Genomic DNA, 18,638 nt, shown 5'->3' on the forward strand with positions numbered 1-18,638 from the left:
GTGAGGTAGTTACACCCACACAAACCTGAGAGAAAAACAATATGGTACTCGATATTGCGGAAATCGAGTACTTCTTTATAGTACTCGAGCTTACCAAAGTCGAGTACCTTGTTTTTCTTTTCTTTTTTTTACTTTTTGTTTCGTACAAAATTTTTTCTTATTTCATCTTCAACTATTTGTGATCATTGTGTCCACCATGTTGGGTGCATCACAGCACCATGGGTCCAGCCCACACTTGATAAAACACCTCATTAAAGAGGTGGTTGGACAAGCCATAAAAGTCGGCCTATTTTCTTCTTAGGTAGTGACTTAGGTGTGTTAGACACGCTGAGGAGAAAGAAGAACAGAAAGGGGCTGATGCATTAAGGCTATACGGCCTAAGGAAGAGCTGAAGGAAAAAGAAAGTGGCTAAAGCAAAGTCAAAGCAAGTGAGTTGCATTTATTGTGATTTGATGTCAAGAGTGTGAAAGGAAGAAAAGAAGGAAAAGATGAAGAAATAAAATGGGAGGCCATTCAGGCAGTGAGCAAGAAGTGAAATCCCAGAGAAAGTGAGGACTAAGTGCAGTCATGTCATGGCTTCTAACAGTGATGAATTGAAATGTACTATCCATATGTGTCTTTGGTGATCTCTGATTATGAACATTAGATAAAATTACCAACTCTTATCATTTTTTTTTTTTTTGTTTAGAATCATATCAAATTACCAACTCTTATCATTTTTTTGTGCAGCACTTTTCAACAATATACTCAATGAGACCTCCGATCCTTTGTTTAGGTGTTATCTAGGGTAAGGGCCATTTTGCATCTTACTGACTTCCTAACATCTCATGGGCACCTTTAGTAAATAGTTACTACCAGACTACTTTGTGCTTTAGCTAACTGCAACTCTAGTTACTTGCACATAAACTTTTTCAAGTCCAGACACTGTACTTAGTTTGGTGGACGCAAGGATCACAAGCAGTTGAAAATGAAATAAGTAAAAGTTTTGTGAGAAATAAAAAAATTAAAATTAAAAAAAAAAAAAAAAAAAAAAACAAAGAACTCAACTTTGTTAAGCTCGAGTACTATAAAGAAGTACTCGATTTTCGCAATATCAAGTACCACATTGTTTTTTTAATTCCTTAAATTCCAGGTCAGCAGTGCCACTCTAATGACTTACCTAGGAACTCGAGTTCACTGAACTCGAGTACTATTTAGAACTCAATTTTGTGAAACTCAAGTACTAAAAAAATGGTAGATTGCTAAATATTTCCAAAACAATGTTAGTTTGCCACAAATTTTGCCAAAACGTGGTATTTGACTATTTTCACCAAAGGGAAAAGTAACTAATATTTGTTTTCACTTGTGAGTTACAGGGGACTGTGAACGCTCTAAAGCTGCTTAACTACAATGTGTGGTCAAAAATCAAGTTTATTTTTAGAGTATTCGCAATGGAAAATTGTATCCTATCATATTTTACCATCTCAAAAAACTACTTTATTAATTATACCATACCATTTTATAACACAGTCAACATTCCAATTTTTATTTTTCTATTCTACTCATTAAAATAATATATATTACACAATAAAATAATATAATATATTCCAATATAACTCTCCCTCTCTTTTCTCCCCCATCTCTCTTCCACTTTATCAATTAAAATATATTATAATTTGCAATTCTAGCATTTTACAAGTCCATTGCCAACACCTTTTTGTGCCTTGATTGAACTTTTCCCCTACATTTCCCATTTGCAATTGCCAATGAAAATGCTCTTAGTGCTGTATCAAAGTGAATAGATATTTATGTAGTTGATGATAGCTTTTGTGGAGCCCATGGGCCTGATAGCCTCGACCCATCATGTAGCAGACCCAAGGCCCATGCCGAGGAGCACAAGCTATTCTGGACTAAAGTAGGGGAAAGTCTATTTTCCCAATCCACGCCGAGGACCACCTTATCCTCGGCCTGACAAAGGTGATTTTGGGGAGAGACTAACCCCAAAGTAAACTGTCACTCTCGCATTTAATGCACTCAACTAACCCCCCTGACCGCATTAATGGGGAGGTAACCCCTTGGCAGGATAACGTTGATCAAAGTGAACCACTTGAGTACCGACAAGGCCTCTGATGGGACGAACGGCCAGAAGAAAGGCAAATAGATGATTAACAGATGGAAAAAGGAGATAGGAAGATGAAAACTATAAAAGAAAAGCTAGTAAAGTAAAAGAGGGGGGGAAAAAAGAGAGAGAACAATCAGGCCTCCTCGGCCACAGGCCGAGGAGCATTCCCCCATTTGTAAAGAAACTCTTAGCATTTTTTATAAGAAAAGTTCATGCATGGTGATCAATGGTCAGCACCTAAACCTTTCAACCCACTCTCTATAAATTTATTGTTTGGGCTTATTGGGCTGAAAACCCATCACTCAGGGTCAATCCAAATTGAGTCCTTACAATTGGCGCCGTCTGTGGGAAGGATTAGGGTGCTGGCCGGCGCACCAGGCGAGTGTTCTAAGTATTCGTTCTACAATAGGTTGAAAGAAAAAAAAATATAGAAGATTTGACAATAGAAAAAAAAAAAGAAAGATCTTGATTTTATTATTTCATGAAGAGAAAAAGTACAAGTTACAATCAGAGGCTCAGGCAGGTGTGTTTTACATACAAATTTACAAGCTAATACTACCAGCTATTTCTACAATCAGAGGCCCAGGTGGAGCCACCCTAAGGAAGAGCTAGCCGGAGGGAAGTGTCAACTCGTGCTTTTATTTGGCACCAAGAGAATGGGAGAGCTTGACACACGGTGGAGGAGGTGAAGGGCAATCATGCTCCCAGGCCCCCAACAACTCCCTCCTCGGCTAGGCGGAGCTGGAACAAAGAGAGGAGCAGATGCAGGGGCTCCGGGATACCCTCCCCCGTGATGTTCCCTCGATTCTCTCCGGCCCTCACGAGTGTTGGCTGTTGGAGACGGCAACACTCGAGCACCGCCCATGAGGTGAATTCACACGTCTTCCTCGTCGGGGGTGTGCTCCGGGGAAAGACGTTAGGTTCTCTAACAACACCCCTCTGGGACACCTCGAAGGGCGCCATCAGGGTTACGCCTAGATTCTGCCGCACCGAAAGCCCAATGGGGGCTGCGGCCATACCGGTTTATGTCAATCCCGGTAACAATTCCGGCGGGGTTATAAAAAGGGCATGGGAGGTTGGAAGAATATGTTTTGTTCTGTTTGTGTTGAGAGGTCCATGGGTTGTGGAGAAACCATCTCCTCAATTTATATAGGGGGTGGGGGTTGGTGAGAATTAATTCATGCAGAGTTCGAAAAGAGTATTATCAGCTGGGTTAGTAATGAAGTCGCCAATTTCCAAGGAGGCCACGGACGGTTGGACTCGTGTTAATTTATGAGGACATTAATGAAGGTGCGTTTCGCGCACCGGAGTGTCAAGCACGAAACACGAACAGACAAAGGGCGTTTCATAAATGAAAAGATGGGGCCTCGAGTTAGAGGCGAGATCAATGCCACGTGTAAAGATCATAATCTGACGCAAAGAGGAATCATCTCCAGTAAAGCGATCTGAGGACAAACCTCTGCTTACAGAAAATTGAATTGGTAGATAGAGCCAAGGTATTGCATGGTCCTCGGACCCAAACCTAAGGTAAAACTACACACATCATTATACCTAGGTACTAGACAGAACCAAGGTATTGCATGGTCCTCGAACCCAAACCTATGGGAAAACTAAATACTTACAGGAAAAATTGAAGTGGTAGACAGAATCAAGGTCTTGCATGGTCTTCGGACCCAAGCCTATGGTAAAACTACACACATCATTATATCTCATACTTACAAAAAATAGAAGTGGTAGACAAAGCCGAGGTATTGCATGGTCCTCGGACCCAAACCTATGGTAAAACTACACACACCATTATACCTAGGTACTAGACAGAACTAAGGTATTGCATGGTCCTCGGACCCAAACCTATGGAGAAACTAGATACTTACAGGAAAAATTGAAGTGGTAGACAGAATCAAGGTCTTGCATGGTCCTCGGACCCAAGCCTATGGTAAAACTACACACACCATTATATCTCATACTTACAAAAAATAGAAGTGGTAGACAGAGCCGAGGTATTGCATGGTCCTCGGACCCAAACCTATGGTAAAACTACATACACCGTTATACCTGGGTACTAGACAGAACCAAGGTATTACATGGTCCTCGGACCCAAACCTATGGGGAAACTAGATACTTACAGAAAAAATTAAAGTGGTAGACAGAATCAAGGTCTTGCATGGTCCTCGGACCCAAACCTATGGTAAAACTATACACATCATTATATCTCATACTTACAGAAAATAGAAGTGGTAGACAGAGCCAAGGTATTGCATGGTCCTCGGACCCAAACCTATAGTAAAACTACACACACCATTATACATGGGTACTAGGCTGAACCAAGGTATTGCATGGTCCTCGGACCCAAACCTATGGAGAAACTAGATACTTACAGGAAAAATTGAAGTGGTAGACAGAATCAAGGTCTTGCATGGTCCTCGGACCCAAGCCTATGGTAAAACTACACACACCATTTTATCTCATACTTACAAAAAATAGAAGTGGTAGACAGAGCCGAGGTATTGCATGGTCCTCGGACCCAAACCTATGGTAAAACTACACACACCATTATACCTGGGTACTAGACAGAACCAAGGTATTGCATGGTCCTCGGACCCAAACCTATGGTGAAACTAGATATTTACAGGAAAAATTGAAGTGGTAGATAGAATCAAGGTCTTGCATGGTCCTCGGACCCAAGCCTATGGTAAAACTACACACACCATTATATCTCATACTTACAAAAAATAGAAGTGGTAGACAGAGCCGAAGTATTGCATGGTCCTCGGACCCAAACCTATGGTAAAACTACACACACCATTATACCTGGGTACTAGACAGAACCAAGGTATTGCATGGTCCTCGGACCCAAACCTATGGTAAAACTACACACACCATTATACCTGGGTACTAGACAGAACCAAGGTATTGCATGGTCCTCGGACCCAAACCTATGGGGAAACTAGATACTTACAGGAAAAATTGAAGTGGTAGACAGAATCAAGGTCTTGCATAGTCCTCGGACCCAAGCCTATGGTAAAACTACACACACCATTATATCTCATACTTACAGAAAAATTGAAGTGGTAGACAGAGCCAAGGTATTACATGGTCCTCGGACCCAAACCTATGGGGAAACTAGATACTTACAGGAAAAATTGAAGTGGTAGACAGAATTAAGGTCTTGCATGGTCCTCGGACCCAAACCTAGGGTAAAACTACACACACCATTATATCTCATACTTACAGAAAATAGAAGTGGTAGACAGAGCTAAGGTATTGCATGGTCCTCAGACCCAAATCTATGGTAAAACTACACACACCATTATACCTGGGTACTAGGCAGAACCAAGGTATTGCATGGTCCTCGGACCCAAACCTATGGGGAAACTGGATACTTACAGGAAAAATTGAAGTGGTAAATAGAACCAAGGTCTTGCCTGGTCCTCGGGCCCGAGCCTATGGTAAAACTACACATACCATTATATCTAATACTTACAAGAAAAATAGAAGTGGTAGACAGAGCCAAGGTATTGCATGGTCCTCGGACCCAAACCTATGGTAAAACTACACACCATTATACCTGAGTACTAGGCAGAACCAGGGTATTCATGGTCATCGGACTCAAACCCGTAGAGAAAATAACTATCTAGAGAAAAACCAAAGCGTTACTTAGAATCAAGCTATACCACGATCTTTAGATTTATATTCGAAGGGTAACAAACGGTTTCATGAGGCTAACTCCGGAATAGAATACGAATATTGAGTAGAATACAATAGTAAAGCAAACAACAAAAAATATCATTAGATGGAAGCAAAGTATTATATATTCAGTTCAAACGGAAAGTATACAATTCCCTTACAATGCCGCTGAGGTAAGAAACAAAATAATATCAAAAAGAAAATAAACAAAGCTATCCTACGCCGTATACTAGTCTCCTCAACTCAGTAGGCAAATCAAGTCAGTAAGTAAATCAAAAAGCTTAGGCCAAAGCTTAAGGGCTAGATCTCGGAAGGTCCGTCGGAGGACTTGCCACGTCTTGTGGTGCTTCGTGACCCTTGGTTACAACGTCCCCCAATGCTATCTGGGGCTCAACTTCCTCGGATGGTTGATCAGTTAACGGCGTATCCTCGGCGGTCATATCTTGACCTTTAACCGATGGTAATGAGGATCCATCCTCAGGAGCAACAGGTGCAACCTCGCGAATGGCGGTAGGGTAGTACACCCTGTCCTCTCTTCTAAGATCAGAGGAGGCATCAACCCCTGCTTGGTTGAGGGCTTCATGCCAGGTTTGAGAACAGTAATGCCTGCATACTGCAGGAACTTGAGCCCGAAGGGTGGCTTCAGTCTTAGCCACCCCTTCTGCGAAAGCATCCTCCTCTGCCTTTTCCATAGAGCGCTCAGCGTCTATTTTCGCAAATACCGCCTCGTCTTTGGCTCTCACAGCCTCGTCCTTAGCATACTCGGCAACACATTTTTCATGGATTGCCTTGGTCAAATTTTCCTTCATATAGGTAATGTCCTCTTTGGCCTTTTGTAATTGACCCTCAACATCTTGCAAGCGGTTAGTTTGATCCTCAGCTTGCTTCCTGACCACGGCTAGGTCAGAGACAGCAGTATCCCTGGCCTTCACCATTTCTGCTAGATCCTCGGTCGCCTTTTTCAGGTCGGCCTCAGATCTCTTAAGAGTATTGGCCGCCTCCAGGAACTTGTCGCGTTCTTGTGCTAAGGCATTGCTATGATCATCAACCTCTTCGCCCAACCTGAAAATGGCCTGGATAGCCTGCCAGTAAAAACAAGCAACTCTGTAAAGAGAAAGAAAGGTACTAAGCAACAAAATCTTGAGTAAAATGAATAAGTGTCAAAGGACCTACCATGCCTAGATATTTCTTAAGGTCGAGGACAACCTCTACCCCACTCATTTTCTCTAACTCGGCCATGTCGGTGGGAAGAAGAAGAGATTTCTCCAGGGCCTCGGCCACGAGAGCCCCCTTGTCTCCTTGAGACTCCCGCATCGACGCGTTATCCATCAGGGGCTGATCATGGAGCATGGCAGCAGGCAGCCAGGCTTGAGCCTCGAACTGCTGGGTGGCCTTCTTGCTCTTCCGTTTATCACTGAGCTTCAGTTGCTTCGGAGGCCTACGAAACCTACCCTCCTCGGGCGAAGAATGAGATTTGCTCCCATCCATTGGCTCCTTACCCTTGGAGAGTCTTTTCCTTTTCGAGTCATGAGACTCGGTAGGAGGGTCTGTTACTGTGGGAACAGGGGACGACCTGGTTTGCATGGTTAGAATCTGGGGCTGAGGTGCTGGGGGCTGGGTCTGCAACTCCCCTGATACATCCTTCTTGGAACCGCCTTCGAGCAAGTCAAGAAGGTTGGTTTGGGGCTGTCTTTTTAAACCCATCTCAGCCTGAGGACCAACTCTTATGGACTGGAGTTCGGCTTCGGGCAAATGGGGGTCTCCTAGGTCACCGGGAGGATCCTCGGACTGATCAACTAAGTCAAACACACTATATTCGTCCTCGGAAGAACTCAGTTCAACCACCTCCCTTGCTTTCTTAGATGGTCCTTTCTCGGCCACCGTTACTTGCAGGGAGGAAAAGGGACCTGATAGCGGAATGCCTTCAGGAATACAAGACCCCTTAGTAAAAGCAAAACCGCCCTCCACCACGGTTATCTGCGTAAGCCGAGGGTCACGAGCTCTAATTACGTGCTTCGGAACTGGGAATGACGTCTGAGCTGGGTCGCATCCAAGGATTTTATGAGCAGCTCTGACTTGGTTATCAGGTTCGTTCAAGAAAAGTTCCGACCTGAGAACGGATTCCAAATCCGCTTTGTTAACCAGGTGGAAATGACGTGCAAAGGCGTGTGGATCTGTGGAAAGAAAAGCGAAATTCCTATGGTTAATCAACCAAATCGAGTATACAGGTATAAAACTTGAAAATGCTGAGACCTAGATTATCTTGTATTTCGGATGCCCTACCTGGCTCCCCCTCTACCATTGGGCAATGAAAGCCGTCGTGCCACTCTCCCGACACTATGAGGAAATCTTAGTTCAACCCCTTATTGGAATCAGGAAGACACTGGATAAGACGAACCCTATCGTCTCTTGTCTTCATATAATTTGTCTTACCCCTCAGGTGATGAAGGTTGTAACACCAGTTCACATCGTGGTGAGTCAGTCTCAGCCCCATTTTCTCATTCAAGGTATCTACACACCCTAATATCCTAAATACATTCACGGCACATTGAGTAGGAGCCAGGCGAAAATGCCTAAGGTAATTAAGGGTCACCGGCCTCATAGGGATTCTCATCCCTCCTTCTACGAAAGCAACTATCGGGATCACAACTTCACCCTCTCTCCTCCTAAGGTACCACTCTCCCTCTTCACAGTACTTCAAATTCACATTATTGGGTATTCTATAGTCAATAATGAATTTGTTTATCATCTCATCGGACTCAACCAACTTCTTAAACTTACCCATTCCCCAAAGACAACTAAAAGTTCTAAAAGAGAAAAGGAAGAGTGAAATCAAGGAAATTTGGAGTTGCTAGAAAAAGAAGACTTACAGAAGTACGACGATACCCTTCAGATAGTGTTCAAGTCAAACCAGATTCAAACTATATGCATCAATAATTGTAAGCGCGAAAATGATGAAACCATGCGGTTCAAACAGGTATTTATACTCCCCCTTAGGTTCCCCAAATGTAACCGCTTGCTCATAAAAGCAAAAGATCATGCCGTTGAAAGTGGGAAACGTGGTGCCGCCAAAATTTAATGTGGGTGCCCATTAAGTCTTGAAACGCTAAAAACGCGCATCGGGCAGTCAAAAAGCCGCCAGCATCAGTACAAACCGAAGTGGGGCGATTCGTCCAATGGACCTGCAGGTATCAAAACCCTCCTCCCCGTCCGAGGGAACGTGTAGCAGAGTTTTGAGGGGCTATTGTGGGGCCCATGGGCCTGATAGCCTCGGCCCATCATGTAGCAGACCCAAGGCCCATGCCGAGGAGCACAAGCTATTCTGGACTAAAGTGGGGGAAAGTCTATTTTCCCAATCCACGCCGAGGACCACCTTATCCTCGGCCTGACAAAGGTGATTTTGGGGAGAGACTAACCCAAAGTAAACTGTCACTCTCGCATTTAATGTACTCAACTAACCCCCCTGACCGCATTAATGGGGAGGTAACCCCTTGGCAGGATAACGTTGATCAGAGTGAACCACTTGAGTACCGATAAGGCCTCTGATGGGACGGACGGCCAGAAGAAAGGCAAATAGATGATCAACAGATGGAAGAAGGAGATAGGAAGATGAAAACTATAAAAGAAAAGCTAGTAAAGTAAAAGAGGGGGGGAAAAAAGAGAGAGAACAATCAAGCCTCCTCGGCCACAGGCCGAGGAGCATTCCCCCATTTGTAAAGAAACTCTTAACATTTTTTATAAGAAAAGTTCATGCATGGTGATCGACGGCCAGCACCTAAACCTTTCAACCCACTCTCTATAAATTTATTGTTTGAGCTTATTGAGCTGAAAACCCATCACTCAGGGTCAATCCAAATTGAGTCCTTACAGCTTTAATTATATATATAATAATAATAATATTATTATTATGTAATATATTATTATATATAAGAATAGTGTGGCTGAGTTTACAAAAGAATAATATAGAGCGCAAATTACTTATTATCTGGGTGTTGTTTGATCAAAATTTAAGTTACCTACTTGTAATTTAAAATTTGACATTAAGGGTCCATTTGGGATCTTCTTATTTTGCTGAAACTGAAAACTTTTTACTGAAATTGAAAGCACTGTAGATAAAAATAAAAATTATCTGAAATAGTATAGTGGGACTCATGAATAGTACTAAAATATGCAGTGGAGCCCAGAATAGTAACAAAAATAAGCTGAATAATAAAATAAGCTGACTTTTTAAGCTGAAGCCAAACGCACACTAAAGCTCCGTTTGGGTAAGGCTTTTTGCGTTTGCATTTAGAGTAAGTTGCATTTTTTGGTTGGTCCATGGCACTGATCATGGACCAGCCAAGTGCAAATTGCAGGTGAACAATAAATTTGAGCAATAAAAAATATTTTGCTACAATGTTTTCAGAAATAAGTTTTCAGTTTTCAGCAAAATAAGTGGTATCCATACACACACTAAGAGTTTGTTTGGAATTCGCTTATTTTGCTGAAACTGAAAACTTTTTGCTGAAAGTACTGTAGATAAAGGTAAAAAATAATTGAAATAGTACATTGGGACCCATGAATAGTACCAAAAATTGCAAGGGTGCCCATGAATAGTAGTAAAAATAAGCTAAATAATAAAATAAGCTGGCCTTTTTAAGCTGAAGCCAAACGCACACTTTATCTACCTGAGATTCGACCAAAATTTAAGTTGCATACCTATTGTTTGAAATCTCATAATGCAAGTGTTATGAATTATTTTTTATCTTATTTAATATTATATTTTTATGTTTTTTGTGTTTTTGGAAGAGAGAGACATAAAAGTATAGCAAAATTATATATTTAGCCATATTTTAACAGATATGGGTTACGGAACTTTAACGCTCTACTTGTTTTGATGGGAAATCTTCTGTAAAGATAGTTTTCCGTGTTTTCCAGTATTTAGTAGTATTAAAAAAAAAAAAAATAAGTCAAAGAAAAACTATCTTTGGTCAATAGAAAAAGTATGGCTTATTTTTAAAGATTTTTTTCATCAATATTTTTTGGAAAACAACTCTATCTCACAGCAAGCTAAATAAGAGAAGTTAAAAAATTGTTTTTCAACTCATTTAAGGTAATTATCAAATATAGGCAAATGAAATAATTTTACGAAAAATACTTTTTAGAAAATGACTCATTTTCTAGAAAATACTTTTGCCTAAACAAACTGATTGTAACTAAGCTAACTTCAGGTGGGTAAAGTGTTAAATTTCAAACCACAGGTACGTAACTTAAATTTCAACCTAACTACAGCTGGATTAGTTATAATTTGCCCTAATATATAATAAGATATATGGGTTTAGCTTGTTACACCCAAACTGTTTTACACAGTTTTACTCATTTGGATAATTATGCAAATATGATTTGTAATTGATGTATATTTTAAGAGAGAAAAACATTCACAACTTTGAAACTATTGCTCAATATTTTGTTCTAAATGTTGAACCCCCTAAAAAGGCTCAAAGATGTGAACTTCAACAAATAAGTATTGCTTTCTTAGAATGAGATTCTGGAAAGACCACCAATACAAGAGTATTATTTTAATCAATTCAATGATATCTATCGAGTGATCTCAAAACTAGGCCATATAAAAATAAAATACAAGATTAACAAATGAATTTTTAAGTGATTGTTGAACTATATTAAGTTTTTAATTTATAAAATAAAGTACTTGTTTTGTGTCATAATTTTTTTTTTTATTACTTGAGAATTTGGTTATTTTTAGTTTGCCCCCCGCAAATATTTCCAGACACTACCACTATTTAAAGCCAAATCTGAAATCTCTCCTCCCCCTCTAGGATAGCTATCACTTATAAAAATAAATAAAAAGCAAAAGATGCATTACATGTCCCAGTTTTCATGGCTTTTGAATTGACTTTTATTGTGTGTTGTTGTATTAAAACTCAGTTTCCTCTTCCCTGTACGTTTATGTGCTTGTTTCTAAAAAAAAAAAAAAAAGACATCCCAAAAAGAAGAAACAAATAATCTAAAATTTAAAAAGTCACGTTTGTATATTCCAAGCTGGCCCAACCATTAACCGAGTTTTAGGCAATCGCCTAAGGTCCAAGCTCCAGATTTCCAAATTTTAAAAAATAAAGATATATTAGTTAAATTCAAAATATTAACTATTAAAATTATATTTTTTTATAATTTTTTTTTAAATGAAAGCTAATGTTAGGATTGAAATCTATGGTTTGATTGTATAGCTCGATTCAAGGTCAGCTAGGCCTCCAAAAATTTTGAAAAAAGGAACAGAGAAAGAAAAAGAAAAGAACAGAGAAAGAAGAAGAAAAGAACGGAGAGAGAAGAAAGAAGAAATTGTATTTCAAATTTACACTTTGCTTCATTAACCCATGTACCACCCCTTGCCCCTTGGTCTCTTAAACCACACCTCACAGTTACACCTCACAGCTATCACCAACCCACTAGTCTATAACTAACTCTAACTGCCCTTGCACAGTCACTAACCAAGTCGTATACCCTACAACACTAATATGCAAGCCTCAGAGCATTAACATTGGAAAATTCCAATTCTACTATATTGTACTTACTTTATCATTATACCATACTATTTTACAATACTTCCAGCATCCCAAAACTCTATTTTTATTAAAATATTATTTTTTAATCTTTCTTTATTATTTCTTTCCAACGGTCACTTTTTTTCAGACTTCATGATTCGTCACATTTTCCTAGGCTTTCCAACAATCATTTTTTTTTTTCCTCTCTTTCTCCCTCAAGCTCTAGCACCTGTTCAACACACAAAGCCCCCCATGCACAGAGAGACCTATGACACACCAATCAACCTATCCAAACCCATCACCACACACATAGAGTCACACACACACAAACCATCAACAAAGCCACACACCCACAAACGCAAACCATCAAACCATCAACAGAGCCACACACACACAAACCATCAAACCAATTGGAGCCAACAATGGCCACCACACCCACCACCCAAGCCGCTGATTAGCAAACCCAAGCCATCGATCAGAAACCCATGCCGTTGATTAGCAAACCCAAGCCACCGATCAGAAACTCATGCCGCTGATTTAAAACTCAGGCCGTCGATCAGCAAACCCAAGCCACCGATCAGAAACCCACGCCACTAGAGCAAACCCATTCAAAAAAAATCATCACCGAAGCCACCATCGGAGCTACCGATGATCAACCCAACCGATCCATCCACCAATCAACAGATCCATCGTTTCGAACCCACCATCAACCAATCCCAGCCCACCAATCAACCAATCCAAACCCACCGATTAGTTGAACTACAGTGCGATGAGAGATGAGAGAGAGGCCGTGTGAAGCTTCAACGATGGAGATGGGTGAGGGTGAATCAATTGAGCTACAATGCAATGAGAGATGAGAGAGAGGCCGTGTGAAGCTTCAGCAATAGAGATGGGTGAAAGGCTTGGTGAAACTTTAGCGATGAAGGATGGTGTGTGATGGTGTTTAGGTTTGAAGAGAGGAGAAAGCAAATGGAGAAACAGAGAAGAAAGAGAGAGAAGAGAATAGCAAAAATGAGAGAGATGAGAGAGAAATTTCGTACGAAAAAGGCATCATAAAATATATATATATATATATTTTTTTTTTTTTTTTTACAATACCTGAGTTTAGAGTTCTAATATATATATATATATATTTTTTTTTTACAATACCTGAGTTTAGAGTTCTCTGTTGCAAGACATTTTGGGGCTGCAAATGACAAATTCTCCTTACATTTGGCATTTGCATTCCCCAATGCTAATGCTCTCATATGTACACTTAGAGCATTCTTATCAAAAAGGGCAAATGCTATAAATGCTAAAATTTAACATACAAAATGCTATAAATACTAAAAAGCATACTCCATCAACACTCTCAAATCTTATTTATTTTGCAATCTAGCTACAGTGGACTGCTATGTCTAACAGCCCACTATAGCAAGATTGTAAAAAAATAAATAAATAAATTTTTTTTAATATTTGTTTAATGGTAGTTATTTGAAAACATAAAAAGAAAGAATAAAGAAAACATAAAGAAGAATAAAAAATATATATTTAAATGAAGTGATAAAATAATAGAAGTTTTGATGTTTAGTGGATTGTAAAGTGATATGTTAAAATTGATAAAATATGATTTTGAAATGGAAAAATGCTAAAATATTTAGCATTCTTGATAAGAATGCTCTTAGGCGCTCAGGCACTAGGCACTTGTACTACACTCTTCAGCTACTACCATACAACCATCTTATAACCCAACATACAAACCAGCTACTACCATACAACCATCCTATAACCCAACATACAAATTGATACAACCATCCTATAACCCAACGTACATAACCCAACATACAAACTGATATAATCATCCTATAATCCAACAAACAAACTGATACAACATACAAAACTATGCTTAACAACTAATGCTAAAAATACTATAAATTTTGACATGTCACAAATCATAGAAAATTAATTTTGACACTCATCTACATAAACTATAAAATCCACATTTGTATGTTTAGAGCTGGCTCAACCATTAACTGAGTTTTAGGCAATCGCTTAAGGTCCAAGCTCCCAATTCCCAAATTTTAAAAAATAAAGATATATTAATTAAATTCAAAATATTAACTAATAAAAATTATATTTTTTTATAAAATATTTAAAAAATAAAAGCTAATGCTAGATATACTATAAATTTTGACTTGTCACAAATCACAAAAAATTAATTTTGACACTTATCTATTATATTATAAAATCAAAACATCTGACTTTTTGTTGATTTCCTGAAAGCTTGCCACATAAGTTTTGAATATTTCACAATTTCCACATCATTATTTATTTGTTTATTTATTTGATTTTTTAACCAAATTTGATTTAAAACTCCAAAAACTCTACGTGAACCACACTACCAGCGACTCCACTCTAAGATGGAAGTCATTAAATTAAGACATATATTTCCCACTTAAACAGCATTATCACTCAAAGATTTGTCTAATAATACTAATAGCTCTCTTGATACCTTTTTGGAGCAACGCTATTGTGACAAGAATCAAAAGGTGGGAAGAATCCTATGGCTTACTCTTAACGTTCTATTGTATACTTCATCGATCACAACTAGGGCTGTCCATGGCTCGGGCGGGTCGGGTTTGTGCCCAACCCGCAACCGACCCGCCAAAGATCGGGTGGGGAGGTGCGAGACTCGCAACTGACCCGTCTTAGGGTCGGGTTTTGCGGGTCGGTTTTCCGTCGGGTGAGGCCAAAACCCACCGGAGAGGACGAAAAAACTAGAAAATCGGCGAAATCTCCCCCGATCCGTCCAAGATCCAGTGCGATCTAGCCGGATTTGGCAGAGATTTCGCCAAATCCGATGCTTTTTCCCCCAAATCGTGCTGAGAATCGTCGGATCAAGTGTTTTAGTCATCGAAATCTGCCAAATCGTTGCTGGAAAACTCGTCGAAAAGCATGAAATCGCAACTCGTCGTTCTCTTTTCAGGTGGGTCGGGTTGAATGGGTTTTGAAGGAAGGGAACCGAAACCGAACTGCCGGCGTCAGTTTTTGGAGATCGGAAACTGAAACCGACCACTGGAGTTGTCAGATCGGGTTGTAGTGGGTCAGGTACGGGCGGGTTGGGCGGGTTGGCGGGTGATCTGGACAGCCCTAATCACAATATACTACACATAATTTTTTTTTTTCCACATAAACTATCTAAATTTTAAAGTACAGAGAGAGAGAGAGGACATATTACAATCAACAAGAAGAGCAAACCAAAACTAAATAAGTAAAATTTTCCTAAAGATTATTTCGTAATTCTCTTACAGATTTAACCAAGTAGGTTATAAGTTGGCATGGTAGACAAGTGCTCGGCTTTCCGCATTGCTAGCCCAAACTTACCACTCATGTCTAAGTCATTAGGCAATATGTCAAGGGGGAGCACCCAGTGAAAGTAATGCAATAACTAAGCTAGAACATATTTGACAGCGGTAAATGGTTAGACTTGCTTAGTGTGTGTGTGTGTGTGTGTGTGTGTGTGTGTGTGTGTTTTTTGGGGATCCATGTGCATAAAATTCTTGTTAAGAGATGATTTTGAGAGCTTAATATGTTGTTTGGATCATTGGTTAAGTTGCATGTTGGATTGCATTCATGTCTGTGTTTTTCTCTACTCGAAAAACTGTTTTTATAAGCTGACTCGACACCTCCTCAACACCTCCTCAATACCTAACTATTTGTTGAGCTTCTCAGGCTATTTCTTATCGCAATCCCGACACTTCCTCGACACCTGGTGAATCGATCAAGAAAGCTCCTATCTCCTCGATAGCTTCTCGATACCTGGCCAATCGATCGAGCTTCTGTTTCATTTCTAGTGTTTTTATTCCTCGATACCTCATCGACACCTGAATCTGTCGACGACCATTTTCCTTGACACCTCCCTCGACAAATGTCTCGACACCTCTCGATACCTGTATCTATCAAGCTTTACTGAGGTTCTTTTTAAGCTCCTCGTGCGATCCGGAACTCATTTTTTCTCGATCTCTCTCAATCTATCCGCACTTGTTCACCTCCCAAACTCTCTTTTCTCACTCAAAACCTTCAACCAACATGTTTTTCGGCATTTCCTTGCTTCAAATCACTTGGTATGCTCTCTTATCTCTTCATTCTTCATGCATTTCATGATTTGAAATCTAGGTTTTGGGGTTTTTCAAAATTGATGAGTGTTTATTGTAATTTTGGGATGGGTTTTCATTTAAATGTGTTTAAAATCTTATACATTGCATCACATTTGCATTATAATGGTATTTTCATGCATTTAGATGTGCGTTATATGCTTGTGTACTGGTAGGTTTGGATTGGGCTGAGCCCATGATGAAATTTCTTTTGCATGTCACATGTTCATGCATTCCCCATGCATACGTACTCTCTATTCAATATACTTGTTATATTTGAATTGTTTTGGGACTTTTCTGATTGTCTCTTTCTCTCTCCCTCTTTGTCTGTTTACGTTAGTTGTGTCTATGGAACCTAAGCATAAATCTACTCCGGCTCGGAACCCTCTTCGTTCCAGAGCTTCTTCATCCTCTGATTTCGCTCCTCACTCTCTTCGGTTCTGTGATGATGATGCCTACAAGGCATTCTCAGAGAACTTTTCTAGATGAGGTGTTCATTCGGAACGCCAAGTCATTTTGGTGGACTTCGCTGACACTGACCTTCCCAATGTCATTCACAGTCGAGGATGGGAGTCACTGTGTGACGTCCCGGTCACTTGTCCCCTCGTGCTTATCTAGGAGTTTTACTCCAACATGCATAGAATTGATCATTCAGTACCTTTTTTCTTCACTTACGTTCGAGGTATGCACATTCCTATCACACTGCAACTTGTTGCGAATATGCTTCGGGTTCCTAGGATAGAGTTTCTTGACTATCCTCTTTATGAGCATCTAAGGACTATGTCCAAGGATGAGCTTATATCTGCTTTCTGTGAGCGCCCTTCTGACTGTGGTAAGCGTCAGTTTACACCATGTTGGCCTTTTACTAAAGGTCCTAGATTCTTGAACATGGTGATGACTTTTGTACTCCATCCTCTCTCTCACTACAACTCCATTACAAAGCCTCGTGTTTGATTTTTGTTGTCTCTTCTTGAGCATCTTACTATAAACTTTCCTTCTCACTTCATTCTCTCTATTATAGATGTTCATCTAGATTCGGCATCCCGTGATAAGCTCATCTTTCCTCCTGCTATCACAAGGATCTTATACCATTTTTCCGTCCCCTTTCCTATGTCCGACCACTTCACCTTCGTGTGTGACATAGACACCGCTACCGTAAAACGTAGTGAGGCGCAGTTTAGGTACAGGAGTCAGCAGCACCTCCTTCTGGTTCGACTCCATCTCATTCAGCACCATCTCGTTCTGTTCCATCTACATCCACTCCTTCTTCTTCCATAGGCGATGTGTCACTTAGAGACATCATGGCATAGCTGCAGTACATGGATGCTCGCCTTGATACACTTTCTACTAAGTTGTATCAGGTGAACATTCGTGTTGGTCGTATTGCACAACGGCAAGCGGCTATGGGTGGTTTTGCTCCTGAGGTTATTCCTTCACCACCTCATCCAGTGGCTTCTGATTCTAACGCTGAGGATGATGATGATGATGGCAATAATGATGATGCTTCGAATGATGATGATGGAGATGCTAGCTCTATCGATAAGATGTCTACTTGACACTCTTGCCCTTTGTCACTTGTGACAAAAAGGGAAAGTAGTTTTGGGATATGAGAGTAATCATTCTTAGGGGGGGAGTTAGTATAGGACTTTTTTGTTAGGGGGAGTATTGTTGATATGAAGGATGTATTGAGGATGTGATGTATCTTCTCTTTTCTTTCTTTTTAGATACATTGATCTTATACATTGGGTCATGTGACCATTTTTACACATATATTGTACTTATCTTTTTTATATGTGGATGTATGTTTTTCTTTCACCTATCTCTTACATGTGTTGCTTTTCTCTCTTTATACACATACTTCTTATATTTGTATGCAATTTATTATTTCGGTTTCACACTAAGATGTCTTGATGAGTTTTGTTTAAAGTGTTTTAGATATACAGGTTGTCAAAGTCTACTTGCCATAAACTCTCTTTTTGTAAAGTTTTTCAAGAGTTTGTGTTAGGATAGATTTTATTGTAATCAACAAGTGAATATGAGTTGACTGATTTATGACTTCTCTCATATGTTCATTTGTTTGTTGTGGTTTTGTCACGAATTGCCAAAGGGAAAGATTGTTAAGACATATGTGGTTCACTTTTTAAGAACATATGTCATTCTTTTATGTAATTGGCTAGT

General features: G+C 39.8%; 1 protein-coding gene across 1 annotated transcript in view; it reads right to left on the reverse strand.

The window, feature by feature from the left end:
• LOC112038522 (calpain-type cysteine protease DEK1) overlaps positions 1–17,711 on the reverse strand; it is a 41,892-nt gene extending 24,181 nt beyond the window's left edge. The window contains 6 exon segments of the mRNA XM_065778731.1: positions 5,670–5,735; positions 6,121–6,394; positions 6,647–6,870; positions 6,962–7,859; positions 13,477–13,621; positions 17,588–17,711. Of these exon segments, the coding sequence (XP_065634803.1) occupies positions 5,670–5,735; positions 6,121–6,394; positions 6,647–6,870; positions 6,962–7,859; positions 13,477–13,621; positions 17,588–17,711 (1,731 nt within the window).
• Positions 17,712–18,638: the final 927 nt, after the last annotated feature.

Source organism: Quercus suber, unplaced genomic scaffold (genome assembly GCF_002906115.3).
Source record: "Quercus suber isolate HL8 unplaced genomic scaffold, Cork oak 2.0 scaffold_189, whole genome shotgun sequence".
Taxonomy (NCBI): Eukaryota; Viridiplantae; Streptophyta; class Magnoliopsida; order Fagales; family Fagaceae; genus Quercus; species Quercus suber.